This window comes from Mustela putorius, unplaced genomic scaffold (genome assembly GCF_011764305.1).
Source record: "Mustela putorius furo isolate JIRA1106 unplaced genomic scaffold, ASM1176430v1.1 tig00000228_pilon_pilon_pilon, whole genome shotgun sequence".
Lineage (NCBI taxonomy): Eukaryota > Metazoa > Chordata > Mammalia > Carnivora > Mustelidae > Mustela > Mustela putorius.
The window spans coordinates 38,388,782-38,416,741 of record NW_025421322.1 but is presented as its reverse complement, the minus strand read 5'-3'; the positions used below and the strand labels follow the sequence as shown (position 1 = coordinate 38,416,741).

Below are 27,960 nucleotides of genomic sequence, written 5' to 3'. Positions count from 1 at the left end.
AAAGGAAATTTATTTCCAGCACACACTGTTCCCAGAGCTGACATCACCCACCTCAGCTGGAAGGAGAAGTACTTAAGAGAGCTCTCAGGGCTGGCCCCCAATGTCTGATAACGGAACAGAAGTTCTGCAAAAAGCTTGCTTTTTTTTTTTCCCTTTGTTTGTTTGTTTGTTTCTTTCTTTCTTCTTCTTCTTCTTCTTTTTTTTTAAACTGCATCAGCCTGACCGTGGACGGGCTGGAAGTTTGGTGTGAGTCAGACCCTCTAGGCGGGAGAAATGCCTCATGGTGTCTGGCCCACTGGGCAAGGTCCCTGGGTGACCCTGCAGCTCTCCTGGCCCGGGCCAGGCCCAGTCAGGGGAGAGCGTGGACCTGGAAGCTGGCCAGCCTCTGCATCCATATGGGTTCTCCTCTCACTCACGGGGAGACCTCGTGAGCAGCCTCAGGTCCTCCATCTGTCAAATGGGAGTTGTAACTGTTTCCTGTTGCTGGGGTAACAAGTCACCACCACTCAATTTCTTCAGCAGGGCAGATGTGTTCTCTTAAAGTTCTGGAACACAGCAGTCCTGAAATCCAAGGGCCCATGGGGCTGGGTTCCCTCTGGAAGGTCTACAGGAGAATCCATTCTTTGCTTTTTCCGGCCTCTAGGGGCGTCTGCCTTCCTTGGCTTGAGGTCCCCTCCTCATCCTCACAGCAGGTAGAGCAAACTTACTTGAAGCTTCAAGTCATATTCCCGGGGCACCTGGGAGGCACAGTCGGTTAAGCATCTGCCTCTTGGCTTCGGCTCAGGTCATGATCTCAAGGTCATGAGACTGAGCCCTGCGTCAGCTCCCCATCCAGTGCAGAATCTGCTTCTGATTCTCTCTCCCTCTCCCTCTGTCCCTCCTGCACGAGCTCTCTCTCTCTCAAATAAATACATAAATTTAAAAATAAAGTCATATTCCCGTTCCCCTTCCTGCACCAGATTTTATTTATTTTTGACGGATTATCTGGCCTAGTTCCTTTTGATAAAAATATCTAGGGGCACCTGGGTGGCTCAGTTGGTGGGCAGCTGCCTTCAGCTCAGGTCATGGTCCCAGGGTCCTGAGATCGAGTCCCGCATCGAGCTCCCTGCTCAGCAGAGAGCCTGCTTCTCTCTCTCTCTCTCTGCCTGCTGCTCTGCTTACTTGTGCTGTCTGTCTCTCTGTCAAATAAATAAATAAAAACATAGCTTTAAAAAAACTACAAAAATTGAAATAGAAAAGAAAGAAACTTCCGAAGCCCAGAAATTCTTAGAATTAGAATGTTTTTCTACTTTGTTGACTTATTGCTAAAGTTGCTATTGGCACACAATTGACCAAAACATCACAAATATAAATTTTGAGAAACATTAAATTGACGTAAAAGTTTTATTGGAAATAAATCTCTCTTTTTTTTTTAAGATTTTATTTATTTATTTGACAGAGAGAGATCACAAGTAGGCAGAGAGGCAGGCAGAGAGAGAGAGAGGAGGAAGCAGGCTCCCTGCCGAACAGAGAGCCCGATGCGGGACTCGATCCCAGGACCCTGAGATCATGACCTGAGCCGAAGGCGGCAGCTTAACCCACTGAGCCACCCAGGCGCCCCGGAAATAAATCTCATAATAAAATAAATGTGTTAAAGTTATTTTATGAATCCAGAAGTACTTTTCTTAAGGTAAACGCTAAGCCCAAGATGGGGCTTGAACTCACAAACCCAAGGTCAAGAGCTCCACACTCCACTGACTGACCCAACTGATGCCCCAATATTTTTTGCTTGAATGAGAAAGACTGAACACCAGTCTTATCCCTCATTTTAGTTTTTGCGTGTAAATGTTGAGAAATAATATGTAGATGGTCCGTCCCTCTTGATTCTCCAGATCCCTACAACAAAAATCATATGCAGATGTAAGACCAAAAATCATTTGTAGTGCTTGATCAGCTAACGGCTCCGTAGGACTTTCTCCAGTTTTGTTGAAAAGAAAGTAACTTAAAGTAGTCGGTTTGCAAAATGATTTGTTACCCGGTCATTAAAATCATTCACGCGCTCAGTTTCCGGGCCGACTACCAAGAGTTCACAATTTCACGGCAGCGCTATCAAGAGTCAGCAGGTGGCTCTTAAATATACTTGTTACTCTTTGACTAAGAGACATCCCGTTTAACCCAGAACACTCAGAAGAAGCTGGGAAAATTGAAATATTGTTAGTTCCGGCTCATCTTTGCCAAGTAAAAACAATAATGTTAATTTACAGTATCCAATAATATTTTGGGAAATGTCCATGAAACTAATTGTCTACGGAGTCCGAAGCATGGCTACGAAAATTTTTATAAAGTTACATGTGTGTGTCTACATATAACACTGAACGGTCAGAAGCAAAGTGAAACTTTTTTTTTTTTTACAAAAAGAAACTTGACCTCTTCATCATTGAAACCATGCCAAATAGGCAAATGAGTTACAGTCTGAGCTGGGGAGGGGTAAAAATAACTCACAGACCCTTTCTCACTGCTGAGAACAGTAAAGACCAACAAAAGTCTTTGTCGAAAATTGTTTCTCCCCGGCACACTTTTTACACATCTCAGAAGTTCTAATTGTAAAAAAAGAATTATTCAACGCTTAGAAATGAGGCAGAAAATTTACCATTTGCTTTTTCCAGCCTCTCAGAGCTCGAGTAGTGGAATTTGGGACTTGACTTGTGTTCTGAGGGCAAGTGTTCAATTCTAGAAATCTGATAGAAATGCAGGATTCTTGGCAAACCCATGTTGTGTGGTAGAGAGGCGAGCGAGCGGGAAGATCACAGTCTGGAACTACGACTTTGTTTCCTATTCACTTTGCAGTCTTGTTTCTGTATTAATTCTTCCAGGGGGTTTATATTTGCTTCTCCGTGTATCCTTTTTTGGAGACAGTTTTACGAGCTGTTTCCTTCGGGAGCAGCGAAGTTTGATAGAGCTTCATTGTGCGCATTTGCTACCAGCTTTGACTGAGTACCTTATTACCTCTAACAACATGTTCCCAGTTTAAGTGTGGAATTCCCGGAGAGCCGGATGGAATGAACGCCCCTGCAGAGACGGCCCAGAGCACGGACATTGCCGTGGACCCAAAGCGTCCCTGGGCTCCTTGCCAGTCAACGTCCGTCTTGGCCGCAGGCAACACAGGGTCCTTCCGTGGCGGGTCGGGACACCGTCTCTTCCGGAGTCTCCAGTACACGAAGGCATTTGCTCTTCCCGGTCGGACTTGCTCTCACCAGCACCCCGAGGACGGTCCCCAGCCCTGCAGCACAGACCGGTGCTTTGTTCCTTCCTAGTACTTTGTCGTGTCCCGTTTTCCTGTTACTTCCCATTTGTGACAGTTAGGAGTGAAGCCGCCGCTACTGTCCCAGAGCGGGGTTTTCGCTCTTCCTAAGAGGGGAACGACTGGATCCCACAGCAAGTGCACGTGCGGGGCATGGAAATGGCCAAACCTTATACCGGAGCTTTGGTAACACGTTCTATTCCTGCTCACAAAACAGTTCTCTTGTTTGGGTGTCTGGGTGGCTTCGTTGGTTAAGCGTCTGTCTTTGGCTCTGGCCGTGATCCCAGGGTCTTGGCATCGAGTCTTGTAGGGGGCTCCTTGCTCAGTGGGGAGTCTGCTTCTCCCTCTCTCTGCAGCTCCCCCTACTTGTGCACGCTCTCTCTCTGATAGAAAAAGAAAAAAAAAAAATCTTCAAAACGTTTCTCTTGTTAACCTTTTGCCGGCCCGATGTAGGGTGCCCCAGACAAGGATCTAGAAAGGGGACAGGTGGGTGTTGTTTCCTGACCCAGACGCGCCCCGGGGGCTGAGCCTGGCAACTTCCAGCTCTCCCCAGCTCTCGCCTTTCCAGTGTCTGTCTCCTCGACAGTAGTGAAGCCGTGGTCTTTGGGCGACCCCGCTCCGGGCACCCCGGGCAGGACGTGGATCACCCCACTGGGCTCCTCCCCGTCTGCCTGCGCTGCCCGCCCGCTGCCCGGCGCGTTCTTACCTTCTCCCAGTTTTCTAGCTGTGGACGGGGGAAGGGTCCATCGAATGCTGCCGTTCTCCCTGTATTTGCTCTTCGCCTTTTGAAAATTCTACTTTTACGTAACTGCTAGGTAGATACGGAGCTAAGGCCTGAGGTTTTGCCAGAAGCGCCGTTTCCACTTTGGACATTACCGAGTTTTTCTCTTGGCTCTTAGAGACTCTACCTCGGGTGGGGGTGGAGGTTCACTTCTCCCAGCACAGAGGTAGTCTCAGGGAATTCGACTTAAAGAAAGCGGGCATGCGGACATTGGGATTTTCAATGGGGAGACTGAGTCCCTTAAAACAAGGAGACAAGGCACAGATTTCTTAGTGTCTGTCATGTTGTAAGCAATGTAAGTGGTGGCTGTTACTAGCTCCACATGATAAAGTGAGTGAGCTTTACCTGAACGACTTTCTGTGGAGTGTGCTGCTTCCTCCCGCGAGGCCCTGGGGTCTGTATGCTGTCTTTGCTGGCCCAGAGTTTCCGGTTCTAGCCTGCTCCCCTGGCCTCCAGCCCGTATTCCAACATCACTGCGTTTTACTCACCTAACAACCTTCCACCAAAGCCCTTACCCGTCCTGGTTCCTGTACTAGAGGTGAAACTCACAGACGCATGTGTGGGTCAGAGACTTGCCAACCACGGCTCAGGGTGGGTGGGGGTCTTACAGCAGAGAGACACAGCAGGCTGGAGGGACCCCTGAGGACAGAGTCACTTCCTTTGCTTACAGAGTTGGAGTTGGGACAGTTGCAGAGGACAAAGGATTTGAGTTCATATTTTTTTTTTTTTTAAAGATCTTATTTATTTGACAGAGAGTCACACAGCGAGAGAGGGAACACAAGCAGGGGGAGTGGGAGAGGGAGAAGCAGGCTTCCTGCCAAGCAGGGAGCCTGATGCGGAACTCGATCCCAGCACCCTGGGACCATGACCTGAGTCAAAGGCACACTTAATAACTGAGCCACCCAGTTGTTTGGACTTGGATTCAGATTCTAATCTGAATTCTGATTGGAAGAGCGTGCAGTGGGGATAGTAGGGAACAGAAAGAATAAATCTGTGAGAACCCAGAGGGGCGGGGGGAATGACATCCAGAAAACTGAACCAAGGGGTGAGGCTGGACGGGTATAGACCCGGAGCAATTTTTAAAAACCACCTTATTGAGATCCAAGTCACAAGGCACCCCAGGCGCCCATTTAAGAGGACCATCTGTTGGTTTTTAGTATGTTTAGTATTGCACGAAACCACGGGGAGCTGTTTTTGAAGCCCTTGTAAGGTCCTCTTGAAGGTGGCGCTCCTGGGGCTCCCTGAAGGGACTTTTAGGGGTCGCGTGGGTACATAAGGACTCACCAGGAGAAGCTGGGGCAGCATTTGGCTCCGGGCAGAAAAGAAAAGCTAGAGCAGGGTTCCCCAGGATTGTGAAGGAGGAAGGAGGCCCCCCCCCCACAAGCTGCGGCTTCTGTAACTGAGGCTGTGCCTTCACATTCAGAGCAAAGGGGACACCAAGAGTGTGGCCCTGGACCAGGCTGGGCTCCCAGAAGTCCTCCCCTCCGGGAGTCTCAAGAGGCTTAACTGAGCCAGACGACTTGCACAGAACGGATTTCTTACGCTGTCCCAGCAGTGATCTCGATGAGAAGATGATGGGAGGGAATTGCTCTGCACGTACAAGCTGTTCTTCCCTTTCTCGGGCCACGGAACTAGCTGCTCTCCAAACCCGACTGTGCTTTTAAAAAATACACATTTTAAGTCCACACCTCTGGTGTTCTCGTTCAGTACCTCTGAGTCAGCTCAGGAAATCACCGTGTATTTTTAACCGCTTGGACCTTCTTTGGAATTCTCTTTTTAATGATTTTTCAACAACTGCAAACTTAAGTCTCAAGTACAGTGCGGGTAACTTATTCCTGAACCATTTTCGTGTAAGTGGTTGACCTGTAGTCCCGAGACCCCTAAAAGGTGAGTGTGTATTTTCCACAAACAAGGACATTCTCCTGTGTGACCATAAGACAGCCACCAACTAAAGGGCATTAACATTGATAAGGTTAGCATCATCTGATCCTCAGAATGGCGTCAGTCAAGTCACTACTGTTCCTTTTCTTTTTCTTTTTTTTAGCAAAGTGATCTCGTCCAGGATCATGTGTGATTTTATTTGTCCCTTTTATTCTTCTCTAATCTGGAATGGTTCCTCAGTCCGTCCTCGACTTGCAAGACTCCGACACTTGCTTTCAAAGATCACAGGTCAGCTGTTTTTTCGGAATATCCTTAATTTTGCCTAATCTGTTGTTTCTTCACGATTAAACCCAAGCCATGCGTCTTTGGCATGGAGACCGCAGAAGTCATGCTCTGCTCCTGACTATGCTCTATCAGCGGCTACATGACTTACATTCGTCCTGTTAGCCTTGAATCAGTTTGATCTGAATCCTCTTTTTAATTTTTTCTTAAGTAATCTCTGCTCCTAATGTGGGGCTCAGACTTAGGTCTCCAAGATTAAGAGTCACATGCTCTACTGACTGAGCCAGCCAGGAGCCTCTCCTCTTTTTTTTTTTTTAATTGAGATGTAATTGACATGGAACGTTGTGTAAGTTCAAGGTGTACAACCTGTTAACTGATTCACCTCGATACTGCAATAGGGTGTTACTGTTGTGTTAGCTGGCACGTCCCATTCCCTGATGACCATTTCTTTTCTTTTTGTGGTGGGAACACTTATGATCTAGTTTCTCAGCAACTTTGAAGTATATAATACAGCCCTGTCGACTATAATCAACTCATTCATCTTCTGACTGCATGTTTGTACCCTTTGACCGACACCTCTGCAATTTCACGGACCCCAAGCCCCTGGTAACCACCTTTCTGCTGTTTCTGCAAGTGATTGGACTTGTCTTTCTTTGCTTCAGAGAAAGAAGTAAAGAAATGGCAAAAGTATGGATAACGGAGGTTAAAAATACCCTTCCACTTGATTGAAATGTTTTGAATAATTCCATCGATGTTGTTAGAGTAACTCAGATAAATCCTGTATCAAGTTGTCAGAGAGCAGAGACAGAGCCTCAGTCTTTCCTTTAAAAATTAGCCTTCATGCTTGGGGCACCCGGGTGACGCAGCTGGTTAGGTGTCCGACTTTTGATTTTGGCTCAGGGTCGTGATGTCGGGGTCCTGGGATAAAGCCCACCTTGGGCTCCATGCTCAGTGCTCAGTGGGGAGTCTGCTTGGGATTCTCTCTCTTCCTCTTCCTCTTCCCGTTCACTTTTTTCTCTCAAATAAAAAAAAAATTTTTTTAAAAAAGATTTTATTTGACAGAGAGAGAGATCACAAGCTGGCAGAGAGGCAGGCAGACGGGGAGGGGAAAGCAAGCTTCCCGCTGAGCAGAGGACCCAATGCGGGGCTCCATCCCAGGAAACTGAGACCATGACCTGAGCTGAAGGCAGAGGCTTTAACCCTCTGAGCCACCCAGGCACCCCTCAAATAAAAATTTCTTAAAAATAAATTAGGCTTAATGCTGTAATATTTAAGATACACAAAAGGTATAAAGATTACTATATCTTGAATTATAATAACATGATATATAATATAAAACATGTATTTCCAACTGGATTATTACATATTACTTTATATGTAACAAAAAATGCAAAATATATAATGTAATATAATATGAATTCTCAAACCATCTAGTACAAGAATTCAGCTAAATCTCTTGTGAGTTCTTCCCTAGCTTCCGTCTGTTCTGAATTTGCCCAGAACTGACTGACCCAGGCTCCCCTGACAAACTGACAAAATGCAAGGTTTTGGAGGCAATTTAAGGCAATTAGAGGCACTACTAAGCTTGTTCCCCCACCTGGCGGCCGCACCTGGAATTGCAGTCACTCATGTTTCCCGCCCCCATCCCCACCTTCTCACAAGTTTTCTTAAAAATTCCCCCCCCCCTATAGCACCTGGGTGGCTCAGTAGGTTGGGCGTGGGACTCCTGGTCTTGCCTCCGTGCTGATCTCGGAGTTGTGGGGTCGAGCCCTGCATTGGACTCTGCGCTCAGTGGTGGAGTCCTCTGGGGTCCTCCCCTCTCCCTCTGTCCTTCTACTTGTTCACTGGTACACCCTCTCTCTCTCTGAAGTCAATCTTAAAAAATAATCTTTTTCTTAAACTTGATTTTGAAATGTACAATCTGAGAGGGGGCAGGGAAGCTATTGAGCCATTGAGTCTTCAGTAGGGTTCCAGGGGCACAGTTTAAGATATTTTTTAGGGGCGCCTGGGTGGCTCAGTGGGTTAGGCGTCTGCCTTCGGCTCAGGTCAGGATCCCAGGGTCCTGGTCCATCCTGGCATCCGGCTCCTCGCTTAGAGAGGAGCCTGCTTCTCCCCCTGCCCCTCCCCCTGCTTGTGTTCCCTCTCTCGCTGTGTGACTCTGTCAAATAAATAAGATCTTTAAAAAAATAATTTTTTAAAAATGTAAAATCTGATTTTCTTAAGTTGGATATATTATAACTGATCCCTAAATCTCTGGTTTTACAAGTGACCATCATGCACTGGTGAAAACACTTAAGTATTAGTTGCTCACATTTGTAACTTTTCAGTCTTCGATGTATGTAATGTGTGTGTATGTGTGTGTGTGTGTGTGTGTGTGTGGATGTTCTTCTTCACTGACTCCAAAACTTACTGCTAATATATGAGAGCCGCTGATGTAGATGCTAGCACAAACAAGAATCATGTCAATGTCAAATTAGTGTTTCTAATTATACTCTGTGAAGCAGGAAACCTCTTTATTAATCTGTAAAAGAAAGGAGCATAACAGAGAGTAAATAATACTTCTGATCACCTATTAACTGCTAGCTGATCACGTCATTTCTGAGAAAATGTCACAGTGCATTTGCATCGTTTGAAATATAGTAAGTTAGTCATTACCAAGCTGTGTGATAGTCATTCTTGAGATTCCTGTGGATGTTAAATTCGCCGGTGAAAGTCTGGTGGGAAAAAGCTCATTATGTAATTTCAAAGTATCTTTTCACCAATGAGTCATTAATCGCATCAGAAGTAGTCATGGATTTGCAGAGGAGAGAGACAGCCATTCCACCTTAGCCAAGTGGTCCAAGTTATCCCTTTGGGACAAGCCAACAGTATGTGCCCACTGACAACATACGCACAGGGCTCGGCTTACATCGTTTCTATGGCATTCTGCAAAAAATACATAATCTGAATTTATTCATAAGAAAGGATTAGATGAGCTCAAATTGAGGAACATTCTAGAAGACAGCTGGCTTGTATTCTTCCAGCACGTTACAGACATGAAAGAGGCTGAGAAACCGTTCCAGATAAAAGAACACTGAAAAAATGCAGGACAACCGATGGCTCCGCAGGGTCCTGGACGGGAAACGGCTCTTGAGCACACAGCTGGGGTCTACGTATAACCCAGCACACGACTGCAGCATACTTGTGCACCAGCACACAGCTGGGGTCTACTTATACACCAGCACACGACTGCGGCATACTTATGCACCAGCACACGACTGGGGTATACTTATACCCCAGCACAGGACTGGGGTATACTTGTGCACCAGCACGCGACTGGGGTATACTTATGCGCCGGCACACGACTGGGGTATACTTATACCCCAGCACACGACTGGGATATACTTGTGCACCAGCACACGACTAGGGTATACTTATGCGCCGGCACACGAGTGGGGTATACTTATACCCCGGCACACGACTGGGGTATACTTATGCGCCGGCACACGACTGGGGTATACTTATGCGCCAGCACACGACTGCGGCATACTTATGCGCCAGCACACGAGTGGGGTATACTTATACCCCAGCACAGGACTGGGGTATACTTGTGCACCAGCACGCGACTAGGGTATACTTATGTGCCAGCACACGACTGGGGTATACTTATGCGCCGGCACGCGACTGGGATATACTTGTGCACCAGCACGCGACTAGGGTATACTTGTGCGCCGGCACACGAGTGGGGTATACTTATGCGCAGGCACACGAGTGGGGTATACTTATACCCCGGCACACGACTGGGGTATACTTATACCCCGGCACACGACTGGGGTACACTTATGCGCCGGCACACGACTGGGGTATACTTATGCGCCGGCACGCGACTGGGGTATACTTATGCGCCGGCACACGAGTGGGGTATATTTGTGCACCAGCACACGAGTGGGGTATACTTATGCGCCGGCACACGACTGGGGTACACTTATGCGCCGGCACACGACTGGGGTATACCTGGGGGGTATACTTGCGCCGGCACACGACCAGCACACGAGTGGGATATACTTATGCGCCGGCACACGACTGGGGTACACTTATGCGCCGGCACACGACTGGGGTATACTTGTGCGCCGGCACGCGACTAGGGTATACTTATGCGCCAGCACACGAGTGGGGTATACTTATACCCCGGCACACGACTGGGGTATACTTATGCGCCGGCACACGAGTGGGGTATACTTATGCGCCGGCACACGAGTGGGGTATACCATGCACCTCTCCGTCCCTCCGGAGAAGACACAGATGGGGAAGGACGCCGGGAGTCCCTCCACGGCCCGTGCGGGTTCTCCGCGACCGCACTGCCCCAGCGGACCGGCTCTCCGCGGACGAGGAGCGGGTGTTCCGGCAGGAGCGCGCGGGGCCCTGCGCGGGGGAGCGCACGGAGAGCTCAGGCCCCGGGGCAGGGCCGCGGCTCCCGGCGGGCGGCTGTCCGAGGCTCCCCCCGCGCGCAGGGGCCCGCGCACTCCCGGCGGCATAACCGCGCGCCCCACCGAAGGCCTCGGGTCCCCTTCCGCCCGCGGCGCGCCGACCCGCGCGGGGACCCGGCAGCGGCCGACGCGCTCGCGACGGTAGGCGGGGCTCGGTTTCCAGGGCGACGGGACCGGAACCGCGGGGCTCGCGCGCGCTCGTCACTTCCGGCCGCTCGTCGCGCGCCCTCCAGCCCGCAGGGGCTTCCGAGCGGGAGCCGCTCTCCTCGGGGCGCGGGGTTGTTGCAGGGGGCCGGGAGCAGCCGACCCGACTGTGGTCCTGCGGGAGGAGCTGCGGGGGCGCGGGCGGGCCTGGCTCCCGTCGCCCACCGGAGGCTGTCACAGCCGTCCCCCGGACCGCGGCCGCAGAACGCCCCGCGGCGGCCGGATCCGGAGCATGCGCACTCCCGCCGGCGCGGGCTCGCGGAATCCACTGCTCCGGGATTTCCGCGCCGCCGGTGGGAGCGCCGAGGGGCGCGCCGGGGGCGTGGCGGGGGGCGCGGTGCGCGACCCGAGGCGCTGAGGCGCGGGTTGGGAGCCCCGCGGGGAGCCGCTGCCCACCGCGGCGGGCTCTGCGGCCCGTTCCGTCGCTCGCTCGCAGAGCGGGTCGATCCGCTCGGCCTTCCCGGGGGCGCGCGAGTCCGCGCGGGGGCGGGGCGCGGCGGTCCGGGACCCGGCTGGCCCCCGCGCTGCCTCCCCGCTTCCGGCACGCCTCCCCGCCTCTCCCCTGCCCCGGTGCACCGCAGGGACCTCGCCCGAGAGCTCCTGCCCCGGGGGCCGCGGTCGCCCTCGGCAGGGCCCGCGCCGGGAGCCTCGTCGGTCGCGGACGCTCCCGGGTCCTCGCGGGGCCTGTGAGGCCTGGAAGCAGCTTCGGGGCGGCCCGGGTGCGGGGCCCCGGCTCTGCCCCGCGTCGGCTCCCGCGACTTCGGCCTTCCGGGACGCCGCCGCTGCCCAGCGCGGGCCGAGGCCGTTCTTCGCCGGCTCGAGGCGGAGTGGCTCCGAGGGGCAGGAGTTGGTCGGGCCAGACCGGAGTTGGCGCTCGCGCTGCGGACCGGTGCAGCCGGCAGGGTCCGCGTGGGCCGGGCTCGTGCGCGCGCCGTCCCCGCTCGGCGGGGCGGTCCCCCTCCGTCCGCTCGAACGGGGCGGCCGGTGTGGGAAGGGTCTTCCGAGGACTCCGTGAGGCCCTTGTGCAAGCGCGGTGCCCGGTACCCGCCAGGGCAGTGGGCTGGACGGGAGAGACGCGCTCAGGTGGGTGAGTGAGTCCCTCCCGGTCGGCCTGGGCGCGCGGACACCTGCGGACACCTGCGGACACGGCGCGAGCGTCGGAGCGGCCCGCGGGGCAGGACAGCGCCCCGCGCCGGAGGGAGTCAGACCCTCCGTGACACCGCTGGCGGCTCACGGTGGGCTCTGCCCAAAGTGCCCCAAATGTCACCCAGCCAGAACCGTTTTAGTCAAGAGAACAGGCATCATGTGGGACTGTTCCAGGCCAGTCACGACCTGGGGTCACCCTGTCCCAAAGCTGTATGAGTAGCGCGTGACGTCATCGAAGTGGAACTTCGGCCTCAGAATGTTTCGTGCTCCCTGACTGCGCGGAGCCCTGCTGGCCTCCTGAAGCGGTGATCCCCTTCTGCAGGTGAAGACACTGGGGTGGTGTCGCTGGTGCGGGGCGGGGTGGGTGCTTGGACTGCACTTTGTGACTCCTGTTTTAGGGGCAGAGCTCAACTCCACAGGGTCCCCGGGGCATTGGTTCTCATCTTCGGGACTCCATGAGTTGATGATTCGGGGAAGCCTCCCAGTCTGCCTCGTTTTACTGGTGAATTTTCTATTTTAAGGATTTATTTCTTCGCAATCTCTAGACCCCGTGTGGGGCCAGAACTCATGATGCCACGATCAAGAGTCACGTGCTCCACGGACCGGGCCCAACACGTGCCCCAACTGGAGAACTTTCTATTAGAGCTCTGTATCACCAAACTTTCCACCCCGTTAGGACTCTTGTGGAGGATCTGCTCTGGGTGGGAGGTGGGACCTGATTATTTTAGAGGTTCCTTCCAGTCCAACTTGAAGTGTCTACAAACTCCTTGAGAGCAGGTTTTGCTATATTCTTTGAATTCTGCACATTCAGGTGAGACGCGCAGGTAATGTTAAAGCTGTAACTCCAGGAGCCAGACAGCCCAGGGTGCCCCCTTGGGTCAGTTTAATGCGAGCCCCTACCTTCTCTGAGCCTCAGTCTTCAAACTGATAAAAATGCAGGATAGTCTCTCTCTCACACAGATTTGCTGGAACAATAAACTGCTGTCAGTGAGCACATTGTAAACAGAAACATTGTACTAAAATAGCAATGTTTCCTTTTGCCAGCTTTCAATATTGCTTTCTGAATTACTTGCTTTATCCATTTATAAAGAGACTAGGGACAGAGGACTATGGAAAGAGCATAGGCCATGGCATCAGACAACCCTGGGTGTGAATTCCTAAATGACACAAGCCACTTGTGCAACCCCAGCCAGGTGGTGTGTCCTTTCTGACTGCAGCGCTAAGAACAGTACCTTGCATGGGACTTAGGAAGACGGGGAGCTGCATAGTGGAGCTCTGTTCCCCTGCACACAGACCTCCATCCAGGGTGGCTCTTGTAATGTCTGTTTTCTCTTGTCAGCCTGCATTCTTAATGCCATAGAGCAGCCCCCGTGGGCATCCTTTTGTGGTGTGTTGGAGGCACTCTCTCTCAGCGTCTGGGGACCTCTGTTGAAAACACTTCCCCGCTCTCTGGCATGCTGGAAATCGGCTTCCCCTGCTTTGCCCTGAAGATGTGTTCTGCTTGTAACTCATTCCTACTCTTTGGAAAACAGTTCAGTAAAAAATTGTTTTTCCATTGACTCTGGGCAGGGATGAGGGATAGCATATTATTATTTTGTTAAAAAATATGAATAATAAAGTAAGTCATAAAACAGCACTGGCCCATTGCAAAGAGTCAATAAATGCTTGCTGGCTGCCAGCAAAGATGATGGCCCCTTTCTTTCGTGTCTGCTGTATTTGGTGAGGGGACGATTCTTGTTTTCCAGGACGTTAAATTTTTTTTTTTTTAGAGTAGGTTCCATGATCAACGGTGTGCCTTGAACTCCGGACCCTGAGATCAAGAGGTGCCTGCTCTACTGACTGAACCAATCAGGCGCCCCGAAAACACTTTTTATTTGAAAACAAGACAACACAAAGCTACGCGGAAAGAGCGTCTTCCCCCGCCATCCCCTTCCCTTGGCCCTTTCTGGAGGTGACGCTGTTGACCATGTCCTTTCCAAATCCTCCCCAATGTGCTGTGTCGCACTGAGGTCCGCACGTGAATTCCGCTTTCCGCACCCATTTTTGACACAAGTTGAAATCCCAAAGTGGCTTCTGGCCTCGGGAACAGCGGCTCCCACCCGCTCTGTGCCGGGCCGCTGCGCTCCGCGCCGGGAGCGGCTCCAGCGGGAGACCTGGGGACCCGACTCTGGCGCCCCCTCCCCGCCCCAGCGCCCCGGGCTGCAGCGGAGAGCGCGCGGGAGGCTCGCCCGGGGTGCAGAAGCGGCCCTCGTCCAGCCGCGGGCAGTTCTCCACGCTAGTGCCCGCGGGGGTTGGTCTCCAGGGCGCAGGGGCCGGCGGGGCGCGGGGACGGCCGCCCCCCGCGCCCCCGCCCGCAGAGCCGCGGGAATCCGAGCCGCGCGCCAGGAGGGTTGGAAAGCGGCGCGGCGACCGAGCCCCTCCCTCGGCGCGCGCGGCTCCTCCCTCCCCTCCCGGCCCTCCTCTCCGCTCCCCTCCCCTCGCGTCCCGCTCCCCGCGTCCCTCCCAAAGCCCGGAGCGGATCGCCGGCCCGGACCGCCCCGAGCATGCGCAGGAGGGTGCCGGCGCGGCCGCGGGTCGGAAGCGCCCGCTCCGAGTAGGGGGAGCGGTCGCCGAGGCTGCTCCGCCCCACCGCCCGCCAGGCCGTTGGCTCCCGCTCCGGGCCCGGGCCGCCGGCCGCGTAAGTGCGAGGTGGGGGGCTGCGGGGCGGGGGTCGCCGGCGGCGGGAGGGCTGCCTGTGTGTGGCGGCGAGCGAGGGCGCGAGTCAGCGCGCACCTGCCGGGCCGGGTCCCTTCACCCCCACCGCGGCCCGGGAGCCTGCCCGGCGCCCGCTGCTCACCTGGGCGGGCCGTGCCGGCACCTGCCGCCCTGGGGCCCCGGCCTTGCTCCCCGCGGCGCGCGGCGGCGGCCCCCTCCCCACTCGGCTGCCGCCCCCTCCCCACTCGGCTGCCGCCCCCTCCCCACTCCGCTGCCGCGTGAGGTCGGGGGCCCCCGGCGCGCGCTGGTGTCCCCGCAGGGCGGCCCGGCCGGCCCGGGGCCACCGTCCGGTCCCGGTCACCCTCGCTGTCCCCCGGGGCGAGAGTGCCTGAGACCCAGCTCGGCGGCCCCTCCCGTCCTCCGTGGTCAGCGCCGTCCGAGCCGCGGGCGCCGGGGGGAACGGAGCGAGCCCGCGCTGCGCTCGTGCCGCCTCCCCTCGCGGTCCGCGCGCGCTGCGGGGGCCGCCGCACGTGCCCTCTGACCTATGCCCTCTGGTGGTCGGAGGGGCTGCTCGTTGGATCCGTGCTTTTACAGCGACGGGGACCAAAACGTGGACCGCGGGGCTGGCCTTCGTTCCCAGTGAGCAGGGCAGGGCTGGGACAGGCTCCGTGCACCGGCGCCCCTCCCCCGACTCCCGACGAGTGACTGTCCGTGTTGGAGAAACGGTGACCGCCACTTCCTCGTCCAGCCCAGCTAGTACTTGTTAAGGGGAAAGGACCGCAGTGCGGCCCGAGGTGGGAGACCCAGGAGTCTCGCCATCCTCCACATCCCGCAAGCCTGTGTGCGTGTTTTTCTTAAACCGCGTGGCAGAATAGTAGTGGGGAGGGACCAGCGGTTGTCAAGAAATGTTTTTTTTTTTTTTTTTTTAAATAACTGCTCTATTGAGGTAGCATTCACAACCACAGAAAACACCCATTTAGAATGTAGGGTGCCGTGGCTTCAGTACACCCACCGTCGGGGCCATCCCGGTGCCAGCACGTTTTACCACTCCAAAAAGAAACTCCCCCCTGGTTGGCAGGCCCTTCTTCTGTCCTGCAGCCCCCACAGCCGCTCATTTATTTCTGCCTCCAGGGGTGTACATGCTGTGGGCATTTCATCTAAACCGAGCCTCACACTGTGCGGCCTCTGGTGATTCCCTCCTTTCCCTGAGCATCGCGTTTGCAAGTTTCCCCCAGGCAGCGGTCGGATCACTACTTGGTTCCCTGTTAGGACTGAGCGATGTTTTCCGTTCGCATGGACCACATTTTGTTGTTCATTCGTTGATGGGCGATGGTGTTTCCTTTCGTCGACCAGTAAGAGCTATGAATATCTGCGGACACATGTTTGCGTGGACATGTGTTTTCAGACCTCTTTGGTCTGTAAGGAGGAGTAGAATTGCTGTGTTTATGGTACCCCTGCATTTAACTTTTGGGGGAGCAGCCATGTTGAAGAAATATGTGTTTGATTTTTTTAAACCATTTTATTTGTTTATTTGGGGAGGGGGAGAGAGATGGGGGGACCAAGGGAGGCAGAGGGAGAACAGGCTCTTAGCTGAGCCGGGAGCCCAAAGAGGGGCTCAGCCCCAGGACCCCGAGATCATGACCTGAGCCACAGGCAGACCAGACCCTTAACCAACTGAGCCACCCAGGTGCCCCTGTTTTTTGATGTTCTAATATTTGTGTTAGATTAATCTCAGATACTAGAACTGGCTCAGTGCCAGGTCTTGTTTCGTCAGCTTCTCCCTAGAAGAAGCCAGCGGCAAAGCCTGGATGCTGGCTCCTGGCCCCAGTCCGTCCCCTGCCGATGAGGACACCTCGAGCAGAATGACTGAGCCTTATCTCATCCCTACGATTGAAGACAGTGATACTCTTTTCTTGGGACTGATGGGAATTCTAAACAGGACACGTGATAGAGAGCCCAGTGAATGTCCTCTCTCTACCTTACCTGAGACAGATTTCCTCTGGTGTGAGATGAGTATTTTGAATTTGGGGTAAAAGTAGACAAGGGGTTTGTGATACTGAGCTGCTTCCGGGAAAATTCTTGTTTGAGGTTGTGAGGTTTATTGACTCGTGGCACACATTGGGTTGCTGGTGTCTTTTCAGTGCCGAGTCAGAACTGGAAGGGACCCAGAGGGCTCATTTAGTTCAGGGTGAGTTCGTTTGGATCTCATAGATTCGCAAATGCCAGAAACCAGGAGGGTCAGTAATGGGGATGGAACAATGGGTAGATAATACTGTCCACTCTCGCTAACATTTCATAAAAGCAAGACTGTTTTAATGCCCAAAAATATGGAAGTTCATTACCTAACCATAAATTACAATACTAGTTAATATTTATAAAGCACTTTCCAGGAGTGCCTGGGTGGCTCAGTCGTTAGTGTCTGCCTTCATCTTAGGTCATGATCCCAGAGTCCTGGGATAGAGCCCCGCCTTGGGCTCCCTGCTCTGTGGGAAGCCTGCTTCGCCCTCTCCCACTCCCCCGCTTGTGTTCTCTCTCCTTCTATCTCTCTCCCTGCCAGATAAATAAATCTTAAAAACAAAGCACTTACCAAATTTACCTGAGTTTAGTTTTATGAGAAGTTCATGCACTGTTCTACTTTCTCTCGTTTTCTTCAGAGTAGAGAAATTGAGCATCTGTCGTGAGACCCGGGCCCAGGACCCGCGTGCCTTATCTTCAGGGGGATCTGCAGACTTTCTTCTTCTTCTTCTTTTTTTTTTTTTTTTTTAAGATTTTATTTGTTTGACAGAGAGAGAGAAATCACAAGTAGGCAGAGAGACAGGCAGAGAGAGACAGGGGAGGAAGCAGGCTCCCTGTGGAGCAGAGAGCCCAATGTAGGGCTCCATCCGAGGACCCTGGGATCATGACCTGAGCCAAAGTCAGGGGCTTTAACTCACTGAGCCACCCAGGCGCCCCAGATCTGCAGCTCTAATACCCTTGCCTCTCTGTGCCTCCTGTTCTCTGGCTCACAGAGGAAGGTATTTGCAGGACCAGGAGCGTAACCCGTGTGTGGAGGACGGGGTGGAGTGTGGGCTCTGAGACTGGTTGACCTGCTGACAACTAGACTGTGAGCTCCTTGAAGTTGGACCCTCTCCCTTTTTTAACTCTTGAAAAACATTTTTTTAAAAGATTTTATTTATTTATTTGAGAGAGTGAGAGCATGTGGAGAGAGAGGGAGAAGCAGGCTCCCCTCTAAGCAGGGAGCCCGACTCAGGGCTCGATCCCAGGACCCTGAGATCAGGACCTGAGCCCAAGGCACACGCCCAACTGACAGAGCCACCCAGATGCCCCTAACTCTTGAAAAATTTTGAAATACAGACTCTAACAAAGCTGCCTGTGCTGTTTATGTATAGTTTAAAGAATGGCGAACAAGTATCTCCATCTGACTTAACTTACGACGCCTCTCTCTGTCCCGAACTACACACTCCTCTCTGCCCCCCAAGTAACCAGTCCCCAAACTTATTTTTGTTTATAGCTTTACTTTGTGTGTAAATATCCCTAAGCATTAATTATATAGTGTATCCTGTTTTTGAGCTGGATGTAAGCGGATTCTGCTGCTTGTCCTGACCCATGACCTCCGTTATATTTCCTCATCCCACTGTTAAGACTCCGCTGTATTCCTGCAGGGTCACTCTGGGCCACTCATGTTCAGGGTTCTGCAGTACTCCATTGCGTGAGAAGACCACAGTTCATTTGTCCGCTGTCCTGACAGTGACTGTCCCGACAGTGGATGTTTGTGTTGTTTCTAGTTCTGGCTTCTATTCTTTCTTTCTTTCTTTTTTTAAAGATTTTATTTATTTATTGGACAGAGAGAAAGAGATCGCAAGCAGGCAGAGAGGCAGGCAGAGAGAGGGGGAAGCAGGCTCCCTGCCGAGCAGAGAGCCCCATGTGGGACTCGATCCCAGGACCCTGAGATCACGACCTGAGCTGAAGGCAGAGGCTTAACGGCTGAGCCACCCAGGCGCCCCTCTAGTTCTGGCTTCAAGGATCCTTTGTTTATGCTCCTGCCATCCACATGCCCGAGTTGCTCTGGGAGGGGAACTCCTGGGCGCAGGACGTACCAGTCTGTATGCCTGCTGTCCTATAGGACAGTTACTTTGATCTGTATCTTCATAAACACTTGGTGGTTCTCATACTTAAAATATTTTGTCTGTGTGGTAGCATCGTTCACCATGGCCCAAAGCTAGGATCAAGCCCAGTGAGCTGTGATGGGTGAATGGTTAAACAGTATATGTATACAGTGGGCTGTAAGCATTGAAGAAGGAGGAAATGCTGATTTCCTCCCCCAACGTGGATGAACCTTGAAGACCTTCTGCGTAGTGAAATAAGCTAGTCTCGCAAGGACACAGAATGTGTGATTCCACTTCATGAGGGACATGGAGCGGTTCAGTTTGTAGAGGCAGGATGTCAGAATGGTGGCTGCTGAGGGCCGGGGAGAGTGGGCGTGGGGAATTTACCAAGTACAGAGGACGGGGTCGGGGAGAGCGGGTGGGGTGGGGAACTTCTGGAGATGCTTGCCCAGCAGTGGAGTGTCCTTAATGCCCTAGAGCCATGCACCTAAAAATGGTAAATATTATGTCTATTTTACCACAATACAATTTTTATTTTGTCAGTTTATTTTGGGTGTGAAATGGCCCGTCACTATGGCTTAATTAGCTTTTTCCTGGTTGCCGTTGAGGTGGGCACCCTTCTGTACCTGTCTTTGCCCTTTGAGGTTTGTCTTCAAAGATGCCTCTTTGAGCGTCTTGCCTGTATCCTGACTGGGTGTCACCGATGTGTCTTCTGCTTACGCGGGGATGGCCCATTGTCTCGTGTCACATACCGGAGAGTCTGTGCTTTCCTTTCGCCCTACAGCGGCACTGCTGTTATTTCAAGTTGCCGTGGACGCGTGGGTCTTGTTCTGGGTGGGATTACCTGGGTCAGCCCTGCGCTGACTGCAGCTTTTTATTTGGTCTTTTTTCCCCACCAAAAGGTACTCAAATATTATTCATCTGTCACACAGTTGACCCATTTAAATCTACAGTGTAGCAGTTTTTGGTGGATTCACAGAGCTGTGCAGCCATCACCGCAGTTTTGGAACATTTCATTGCCCCCCACAGAAACCCTGTATCCTGTCGGTAGTCGCAGGTGTATCTGATCTTGCTCTTGGGGGGAGGTAGGGGGCAGGGGGGGCATAAATGCTCTCCCCCTTGGTGGTCTTCCGAAGTTTCTTGGCGATTCTGGCCATAAACTCATTTGTCATACTCCACCGAAAACCAGGTAGGAGGTCCAACCAGAATAGCATCGAGTCTGTGTATCCAGCTGGGGAGAGTTGATATCTGTCTCCCCTTTTCCTCATGAGTGTACCTGGAACACTGTCTCTTCGTCTGTACAGAGCCTGGGACATGGGAGGTCCTCGCCCAATGCTGGGGGCGTGAATGACGAGACTTCAACCTTGTTCATTTCAACCAGACCCTTTCACAGAAGGGAAAGCCTCGGTGACTCTGTGTGACTCACGGTCACGCAGAATGACAGCCAGGGAGAGAAGCAGCTCAAGGGATTCGGTGACTGCGGTCGGTTCTCTGCCACCTGTCGCTAAGGAGGTAACAGCCTCCTTTTCCCTAATAACGTGTGCTGCTTGGCTCCTTTAAATGTCATTAATTCCATCTGATCTGGAGATGGCTGTCCTTGGGGGGGCCTCGGTGTGATGTGAGCACGTGTGAACAAAGATGTGTGAGTGTGGCAGCCCTCGTGGCTCCTGTCCTGCCCGGCCCAGAGTGCCCGCTGAGCACATGCTGGAACCGGGAAAGTCATAGCACAGGTGGGAATTTCCATTATGACTCGAAATTCCCAACTTCGGTAACCCATGGCACCTGGATAGAGCCCACCGTCATTGTGGTGATCCAGATCAGTGGGTTTGATCCGACAAACTGAATGACTCGATGAAGCCTCGTCACACGGTATGTGGAGGGAGGGCCGGTCCGCCTGTCCTCCGTCCCAGGGAGGGCTGGTCCGCCTGTCCTCTGTCTTAGGGAGGGCTGGTCCGCCTGTCCTCTATCCCAGGGAGGGCAGGTCCGCCTGTCCTCTGTCTTTTCTTCCTGCACTTGTTCTCCTGCGCTCTGCGGAGGCTTCATCCCTCAGCAGGGCCCTGGGCTTGCTGGTGCTGCCACGAGCTGGTCCTTGGCTGGGCGGCCTTCCCTCAGCCGCGCCGGGGCCCCCTCTCTATCTCTGCAGCGAAGGCCTGGACCGGATATGTGTTTTGCAGTCGCTTCTAAAGCTGTGCCTTCTTTTGAGAAACACAGAACCTTAAATCTCCGCTTTCAGCGGAGATTCCCAACTCCTGGGGGTTTGGGAAGTCTCTCAGGGGCTGCTGGGCCTCTCTGGGGAGCCCCCACATGGGTTTGGTTCTTTCTGAGGGGGTGCAGAAGACACTGGTCAGAGGACGACCTTCCTCTGACCTGTCCTCTCCGATCTTGACGGGTGATAAGCCTCTCTCCGCCCCAGGTTCCTCATCAGTAGAGCGGAGGCGGTGTCATAGAACGGTGGAGGTGAGGTAACGTGCATACAAGCCTTTCCCGTCCGGGGTAGACTGAAGGTCAAATCCCGATCTTCTGATCCCACTGTGGTTCTTTGCTTTCTGTCCTGTTGAGGGGATGAGGCAGCGGTGCCTTCCTTCAGGGAGCGCTTTTGGGCCCTGCCTCTCTGTCGGCATCCGGCTGGGTGTTGGAAATAGAAAAAGAGGCCACCCCTATGCCGCAGGAGCTCAAGGCCTCGTCCAGGCGCTGTGGTGTTTGGGGAAGAGCTGTGGTTGCCAGGTGCAGAGCCCCAGGGACAGAGGGCAGCCCAGGGCTCCACGCCCCCCGCCCCCGCACCTCGCAGGTGGTTCACGTGAGAAGCACCGCATCCCAGGGTGGGCCAGCAGCCTTCACAGCCGTGCGCCCCTAAGTGCCCTCGCTCTCTCCGGCAGAGTCTTCAGGATGAGTGTCCCTGACTACATGCAGTGCGCCGAGGACCACCAGACTCTCCTCGTGGTGGTGCAGCCTGTGGGCATCGTCTCCGAAGAGAACTTCTTCAAGATCTACAAGAGGATCTCCTCCGTGAGCCAGGTCAGCGTGCGGGACTCCCAGCGGGTGCTCTGTATCCGCTACAGGCACCACTACCCGCCCGAGAACAACGAGTGGGGCGACTTCCAGACCCACCGCAAGGTCGTCGGCCTCATCACCATCACGGACTGCTTCTCCGCCAAGGACTGGCCGCAGACTTTCGAGAAGTTCCACGTGCAGAAGGAGATCTACGGCTCCACGCTCTACGACTCCCGGCTCTTCGTCTTTGGGCTGCGGGGAGAGATCGCCGAGCAGCCGCGCACCGACGTGACCTTCTACCCCAACTACGAGGACTGCCAGACGGTGGAAAAGAGGATCGAGGACTTCATCGAATCCCTCTTCATTGTGCTCGAGTCCAAGCGTCTGGACAGGGCCACCGACAAGTCCGGCGATAAGATCCCCCTTCTCTGCGTCCCGTTTGAGAAGAAGGACTTCGTAGGACTGGACACAGACAGTAGGTAAGTTCACCTGGAGGCCCGGAGGCCTCGTGCTTGGCTTGGTTCCTGACGTCACGAAGGGAGAAGCAAGGGGTAGTATTTGATGTCTCAAGGGGTAGGCAGGCGTGAGCCATGGTTTCAGACTCCTGGAAACGGGACAGCCTTTGGTTAAGGGGAAACCTTTTAGGGTTAGTGTGTGTCCTTATTCCCCTGTTTCAGCCGGCTCTCCCCGTGGGACCCCCAGAGCTGCTGTCCACGACGGTGACCCCTGTGGCTCTTGTGGATCAGAGGGTTGGCTAGTCTGAGCTGAGATGTGCTGTAAGTAAAGTGCACATCAGTTACTGAGACTTAGTATGGAGAAAAGAAAATATTTTGTTAATCTTTTTACATGTCAAAGTGATCATATTTTACATACATTAGGTTAAAGAAAATATTAAAATTGGTTTTAGTTGTTCCTTTGTACACTGTGGCAGCCAGCAGCGTTACGTCCGCGGCTCCCGTGTTATTCTAGTTGGACGTGCTGCCCTTGTGCGCAGCTGGGAGCTTCTCTTCCATCATCCCTTTGGTTCACAGGGAGGTGCTGGGCCTGGAGAGGCGGCCGAACTAGGAGCTGGCCCAGCCGAGCCAGTGGAGCTCCTGCCTCCGGGGCTGGGAACTGGGCATGGGTCAGGCCCTTCTTCCCAGCTGATAGCTCCAGGGTCCTAGTCCTCGCTGACAGTCAGTCAAGGCGAGTGCCACGGTGTCGGGCACGCTGCCAGGGGCTTCCCAAAGAGCTCCTTCTGCCCACGGCCGCGTGTCTCTCTTCTCTGTGTCGCGGGGGCATCAGACAGAGCGGGGAAAGGCCAGGCCTCACGTTTCTCCTGAGATGAAGTCAGCAGCTGAGCTCTGCACTGGAACTGCAGCGTAGCCTCCTGTGCCCTTCACTTCCCCTGTCTGTCCCCGGCGCTGCCTCCCTGTGCCGTGGCCACTGTGGTGTCCGTGCACAGAGGACGACGACGCGTAGGTTCCTTGCTTCCCTGGAGGAGGTCCCCTTCAGCTAGGAGAGTGTGGGGCTTCATGACTGTGGGCACCAGGTCTCTCCTTTCCCTCCTGTAGATGTGGACGAGGGTCTTGTGGGTGAGTACTGAGTGACCTTGTGTCCCGTGGGCACAGTGGCCCTGCAGAGTAGGTGCTTAGCATGTTTCTGGAGTTCACCTGAGATCAAACACTGACTTGCCATCTGTTGGTAAGTTGGAAGAGAAAATGTCACAGAACTGAGAAAAACAGGCCCGGGCCAGCCCTGCGAGGGGCAAGCACAGAGCGGCCTAAGATCCCCCCCGGGTGCTGTGCAGGGTCTGTGCTGGTTTTCTTTCCGCACAGACATGCGTGTGTGTGGCTAAGGGAAGGGCCCGTTGCACCCACGATCTGTACTCAGTCCTCGCAGTGGCCCTAAAGTCAGGACACCAGTAGTTCCCTTTCCCACCTCGGAGCTGGGGTGGTGAGGCGTGGGAGCCCAGGCAGCTGTGAGGGGTAGCCACGAGGGGCAGCCAGGCCTTCTCCAAAGCCACCCGGTGACTTCCCCTCACCACACAGGGCCAGCCCACGCTTAGCCCCTGCACTCCCGAGCCCCCGCAGCCTGTGGCATGGGCTGGGACTGGCCGGTCCCTGCCGTATAGACCAGCAGCTGACGCCTCGGAGGCGGCCAGGGATCCCGCTCTGACCCTCTGCTACACGAGGAACTGGGGACATTCTTTGGTCATGACTTCTTGGCTTTGAGGCTGCAGACCCACCAGAGAATGCGGCCTGTTTTTGTCATTGGAAATCGATGCTCACGATTCGGTGGGAGTAGCAAGGCTGGGGACTGTGTGCTGGCACGGCTGTAGGCATGGGAAGTCCGGCAGTAGGTAGAATGGCCCTCCCGGGGGGACCGTTCTGTTCTCGGCGAGCGTCGACACTCAGCCAGCTTTTGAACTTGTGTGACGTAGGGACGCCGGCAACCTCAGATCAAATACGCTGTCCCGTCATGCCTGCCGCTGCCGGTCCATGTTGTTTTCACTCGTCTACAGGCTCTCATTTTTAAAGCACTGACTTGGTGCGGAGACAGAGCCCAGCTCTGTCCTGCCGCTCTGGGTAGGAGCGTCCAGCTTAAAACGAGACCGAAGTTCGTAGCTCACAGGAAACGTCTAGGTGAAGGCCGAGGTTGGGGTGGCGCACTGTTCACGTCCACAGGCCTTGTGGCGGTTGTGGCCACTCTGGGCCGCACAGCCCCCCGTAACACGAGGTGCGGACGTATTTCATGGGAACGTTCTCATGTGCCCCAGGCCTTGAAAGCCCACGGGAGATTCTTGGACATGCAGTGTTGTAGCTGTCAAAGTTATTTTTGTTCTTGTGTGTTTCTAATTTTTGCTTGTTCCTCTTTTCTTTCCTTTTCCTTTTTGTTTTCTACCATACCGCCCTGTGAGTATGTTGTTGGGTCTGAAAAGGTAGGCTGTGAACACGCTGCATTGGAAGTAGCTAGATCTCCCCGTGTGCTGCCTTCTCGCTGCCTTCACCGCTTGGAAAGCCAAAAACTGACGCTGCCTGGATCCCTGTGTCACCCCGACCATCTTTCCATTTTCTAATTTAAAAAATATTTTGCTTTTTAAAGCACGTGACCCATCGATGTTTGATACCTGTTCAGATATTTGCTTCGGGGAACTTGTTGGGTCTTAGTATTTGGTGGCAAACGAGCTCTTATTAATCTTTTCTGTTTGGAGGACGTGGGATGCTTGTTGATTTCAGTGGCTGCACAGGGACTTTTCACCGGGTTTTTAACTGGAAAGTCCGAGACTGCAGCGCCTCGCTTGATCCTAGCTTGGGAATGAGCGTAGTAGGCACGTGTTTTTGGCTGTCGCTGTGTGATGTGCATGACAGAGCTTGTAGGCCAGCGGCCGCCGGCGCGGGGTGCCCGGCTCGGGGGTGTGCTGGCCGCAGCTGGACGCTGTCGGAGGATGCGGTCCCCGGAGGCTTTCGCTTTCACCTGGAGCATGCAGTTTTCTTTGCCTCACCTGAGCACCCGTCCTCCGTAAAAGGGCAGAGGCTGTTCCACCATCTGTCTTTGCCCCCTCTATGAGGGCAACTTTTCTAGGTATTAGGAAAATGTGGCCTTCTAAAGAGCTAGTTCCTCTGGAGCTTGTGGACATGGGGGCCTGTGTAGTCGGCCGTGGCCGCCTTTCTGCTCTAGCCAGGAAGCGCGCAGAGCTGTGTATATGGTTTGCCTTTGCAGTCCTGCGGCCTGTACCTGACCCAGCCTTTCCTTTCGACCCCGTGTGGGTGAGAGCGCTGTTTCTCTGTTGGGTTCACGTCCAACACCGACAGGCATGTCACCAGTTTGCAGCCGTGAAGCGCCAACATTTGACCGAGGTCGGGCCGAGAGGGAGAACCTTCGGCTGCTTGAGGCCCTTGTCCTTACCCCCGGCCCGGCTCACCCATGGGGAGAGGTCTGGCCCCCCCCCCCCCCCCCCCCCGTGTGGGCCTGGAGGCCTTGTTTCTTCTTTTCTGCTGCCCTCGGCCTGCAAACACTTTCTTCCTTTACTTACTTTGTCTCAAGGGAGATGGTCTGGACCTTCTGAGAAAGTCCCTCACGGGCCAGGGTGGGGAGAACAAAGCCGAAGCAAGTTCAGGGAGCGGAAGACGCGGAAACCTCCTGCCTGCGGAAGTGCGGGCTGGGGTCGCCGTGGGGCCGGCCTGTGACAATGGCTTTGCTGGGGCTGCTCCTTTCTCACCGGCCGGCCTCGGGCAGCATGTGTCTTCACCGGGAGTTCCTCTCGACCTCAGACCCTTCCACGTCCGAACGACCGTAGAACCGTGAGCCCCTTTTCCTGGGCCATCCTCGTGGCCTCTCCCCATGAAACTCACATGCCTTCCCCGGCGTCTGGTGCCAGGAGAGACGTCCCGCTCTTTGGCGGGCCCTGACAGCGCCCGTGTGCCGGGAGCCTTCAGTGTCCTGCACGAGTCGTGGGGGACAAAGCGGAGACGAGGCTTGTCCCTGACTGGTGTGGGGGCAGCGGTGAGGGGCAGAGGAAATCAAGTAAGAAACTCAGGGTTTTGACTTGAAGAGCCGGGGACGTGGCGGGGCTGTCTGGGGGGGAAGACGGGGAGGCCCCTGCTAGGAGTCGGATTCGAGAGGGAAATATTGGACGTGTGTTGTACACGCCTATCTGACGTTCAGGCGACGGTTTCCAAGAGGTGAATGGCTTTGTGAGCCTGGAGTGCAGGCAGGGAGCGGATGGGGGAGACGCGCTGGAGTCGTCACTATGTGGCTTGTAGTTAGAACCAAGTGTGGGCGAGCTCCCCTAGCCCAGTGTAGACTGGAGCGTGGGCCAGCTCCCCCAGCCCAGTGGAGACAGGAGCAAGGACCAGATCCTCTAGCCCGGTGTAGACAGGAGCAGGAGGAGGATGAGGGCGGGTCTGGGACCGGTGGGTTGCAGGACTTGGGAGGAAGCAGTTCTTTTCGGATCCTCCCACGTGTGAGGCACTACCTGTGTGTCCCATGGCCTCCACCATTGGGGAATTAACACCAGGTTAAGGGCGGAAGGGGCAGGGGAGGGGTAAGGTCCCAACCAGCCTCACTGCCTGGGTCTGTCACCCGGCACAGCGACCCAGGGGCAGTGTTTGTCCACCTGGCCCTGGCCAGGAGCTGGAGGTCGACAGTTTTACCGGAGGAGGGAAGTGTGCGTGTGGATGCTGGGGTCCTCTCCCCGTTGGAACAGAGAGCACCCCGGGGGAGGGAGCCAGGCACCGCCCAGCTTTGGGGGAGACCCAGAAGTGCAGCTGGGGGAGCTGGTTTTGAGCTCCTGTCTCCTGGCGCACAGGCGCATGTTCCCGAGCTTATGTTCAGTTGATGTGGTTCTCTCCTGTGACTCTATAGTCAGGGCAAGACAGAGCCCCTGCTCGGTACCTTGTGTAGCCGTCAAGAGTTAGATGTGGTCACTCATAGTGGTGAAGTGGAGCCTGTGACAATCCCCTGAGGACCCTCGGATTCGGGCTGCGTTTTGCTTTTTGTTCCTCCCCTCTTCTCTTCTTTTTCTCCTCTTCCCAAGTGCTCTCAGAGAGGCCGTGGTCTTTTTTTTTTTTTAAGATTTTATTTATTACTTTAACAGAGAGACACAGCAAACAGCGAGAGAGGGAGCATGAGCAGGGGGAGTGGGAGAGGGAAGAGCAGGCTTCCCGCTGAGGGAGGAACCTGATGCGGGACTCGATCCCAGGGCCCTGGGATCATGCCTGACCTGAGCCGAAGGCAGATGCTTAACGGCTGAGCCCCCCAGGCGCCCCGAGGCCATCATCTTAATAGAGGGGATGGACAAAAATTCAGTAATGATGGTGTTGTGTTTGGGGGGCAGCCCCTCCGGGAGCTAAGGGTCACTGTGAGGGGGATATCCAGGAGACAGAGGGCTCTGCGTTGTGTTCTGAAGACAGCTGACAGCCTCCAGGTAAAGGGGCCAGGGAGGTAGCTCAGGTGACAGGAGCAGCCCGGGCAGGGGCGGGAAGCTTGTGTGGTTGGGGCTGAGGTCAGTGCCCGGTGTGGCGCGGTCCATGCCCCAGGCTTCAGTGGGGAGGCTGCTCCCGCTGGCTCGGAGGACCCTGGAGAGGACCTGTCCTGCAGGGCTTTAGAGGAACTTGGTTTTTATTAAAACTGACAACAGAGGGAGGC

General features: G+C 54.3%; 3 protein-coding genes across 5 annotated transcripts in view; 2 read left to right on the top strand and 1 right to left on the bottom strand.

The window, feature by feature from the left end:
- The window catches only part of LOC123391482 (collagen alpha-1(I) chain-like), a 31,497-nt gene extending 18,191 nt beyond the window's left edge, over positions 1 to 13,306 (bottom strand). The window contains exons 1-2 of the mRNA XM_045078222.1: positions 13,273 to 13,306; positions 10,576 to 12,136 (exon numbers count right to left, since the gene is read on the bottom strand). Coding sequence (XP_044934157.1) covers positions 10,576 to 12,136; positions 13,273 to 13,306 — 1,595 coding nt within the window. The remainder of the gene's footprint in view (positions 1 to 10,575; positions 12,137 to 13,272) is intronic.
- A 418-nt stretch (positions 13,307 to 13,724) lies between these two features.
- LOC123391481 (basic proline-rich protein-like) lies at positions 13,725 to 15,275 on the top strand. The gene is made up of 2 exons (XM_045078221.1): positions 13,725 to 13,759; positions 14,231 to 15,275. The coding sequence occupies exons 1-2, from the start codon at positions 13,725 to 13,727 to the stop codon at positions 15,273 to 15,275; spliced, it is 1,080 nt and encodes a 359-aa protein (XP_044934156.1).
- Positions 14,572 to 27,960, top strand: part of TRAPPC9 (trafficking protein particle complex subunit 9) — a 487,526-nt gene continuing 474,137 nt past the window's right edge. The window contains exons 1-2 of one of the 3 annotated variants that reach the window (XM_045078162.1): positions 14,572 to 14,717; positions 21,717 to 22,310. In XM_045078162.1, the coding sequence (XP_044934097.1) occupies positions 21,727 to 22,310 (584 nt within the window). In that variant the 5' untranslated portion in view covers positions 14,572 to 14,717; positions 21,717 to 21,726. Of the gene's footprint in view, positions 14,718 to 15,352; positions 15,374 to 21,716; positions 22,311 to 27,960 lie in introns of those variants that run through there. The other 2 variants (XM_045078161.1, XM_045078160.1) reach the window with 2 other exon arrangements.

What these genes read in the sequence shown, in the direction of transcription:
- LOC123391481 (XM_045078221.1), top strand. Translation starts at nt 13,725, where the DNA reads ATGATGGCCCCTTTCTTTCGTGTCTGCTGTATTTG. An exon ending in TTTCGTGTCTGCTGTATTTG is followed by an intron (nt 13,760 to 14,230) that starts GTGAGGGGACGA and finishes TCCCCGCCCCAG; the next exon opens with CGCCCCGGGCTGCAGCGGAG.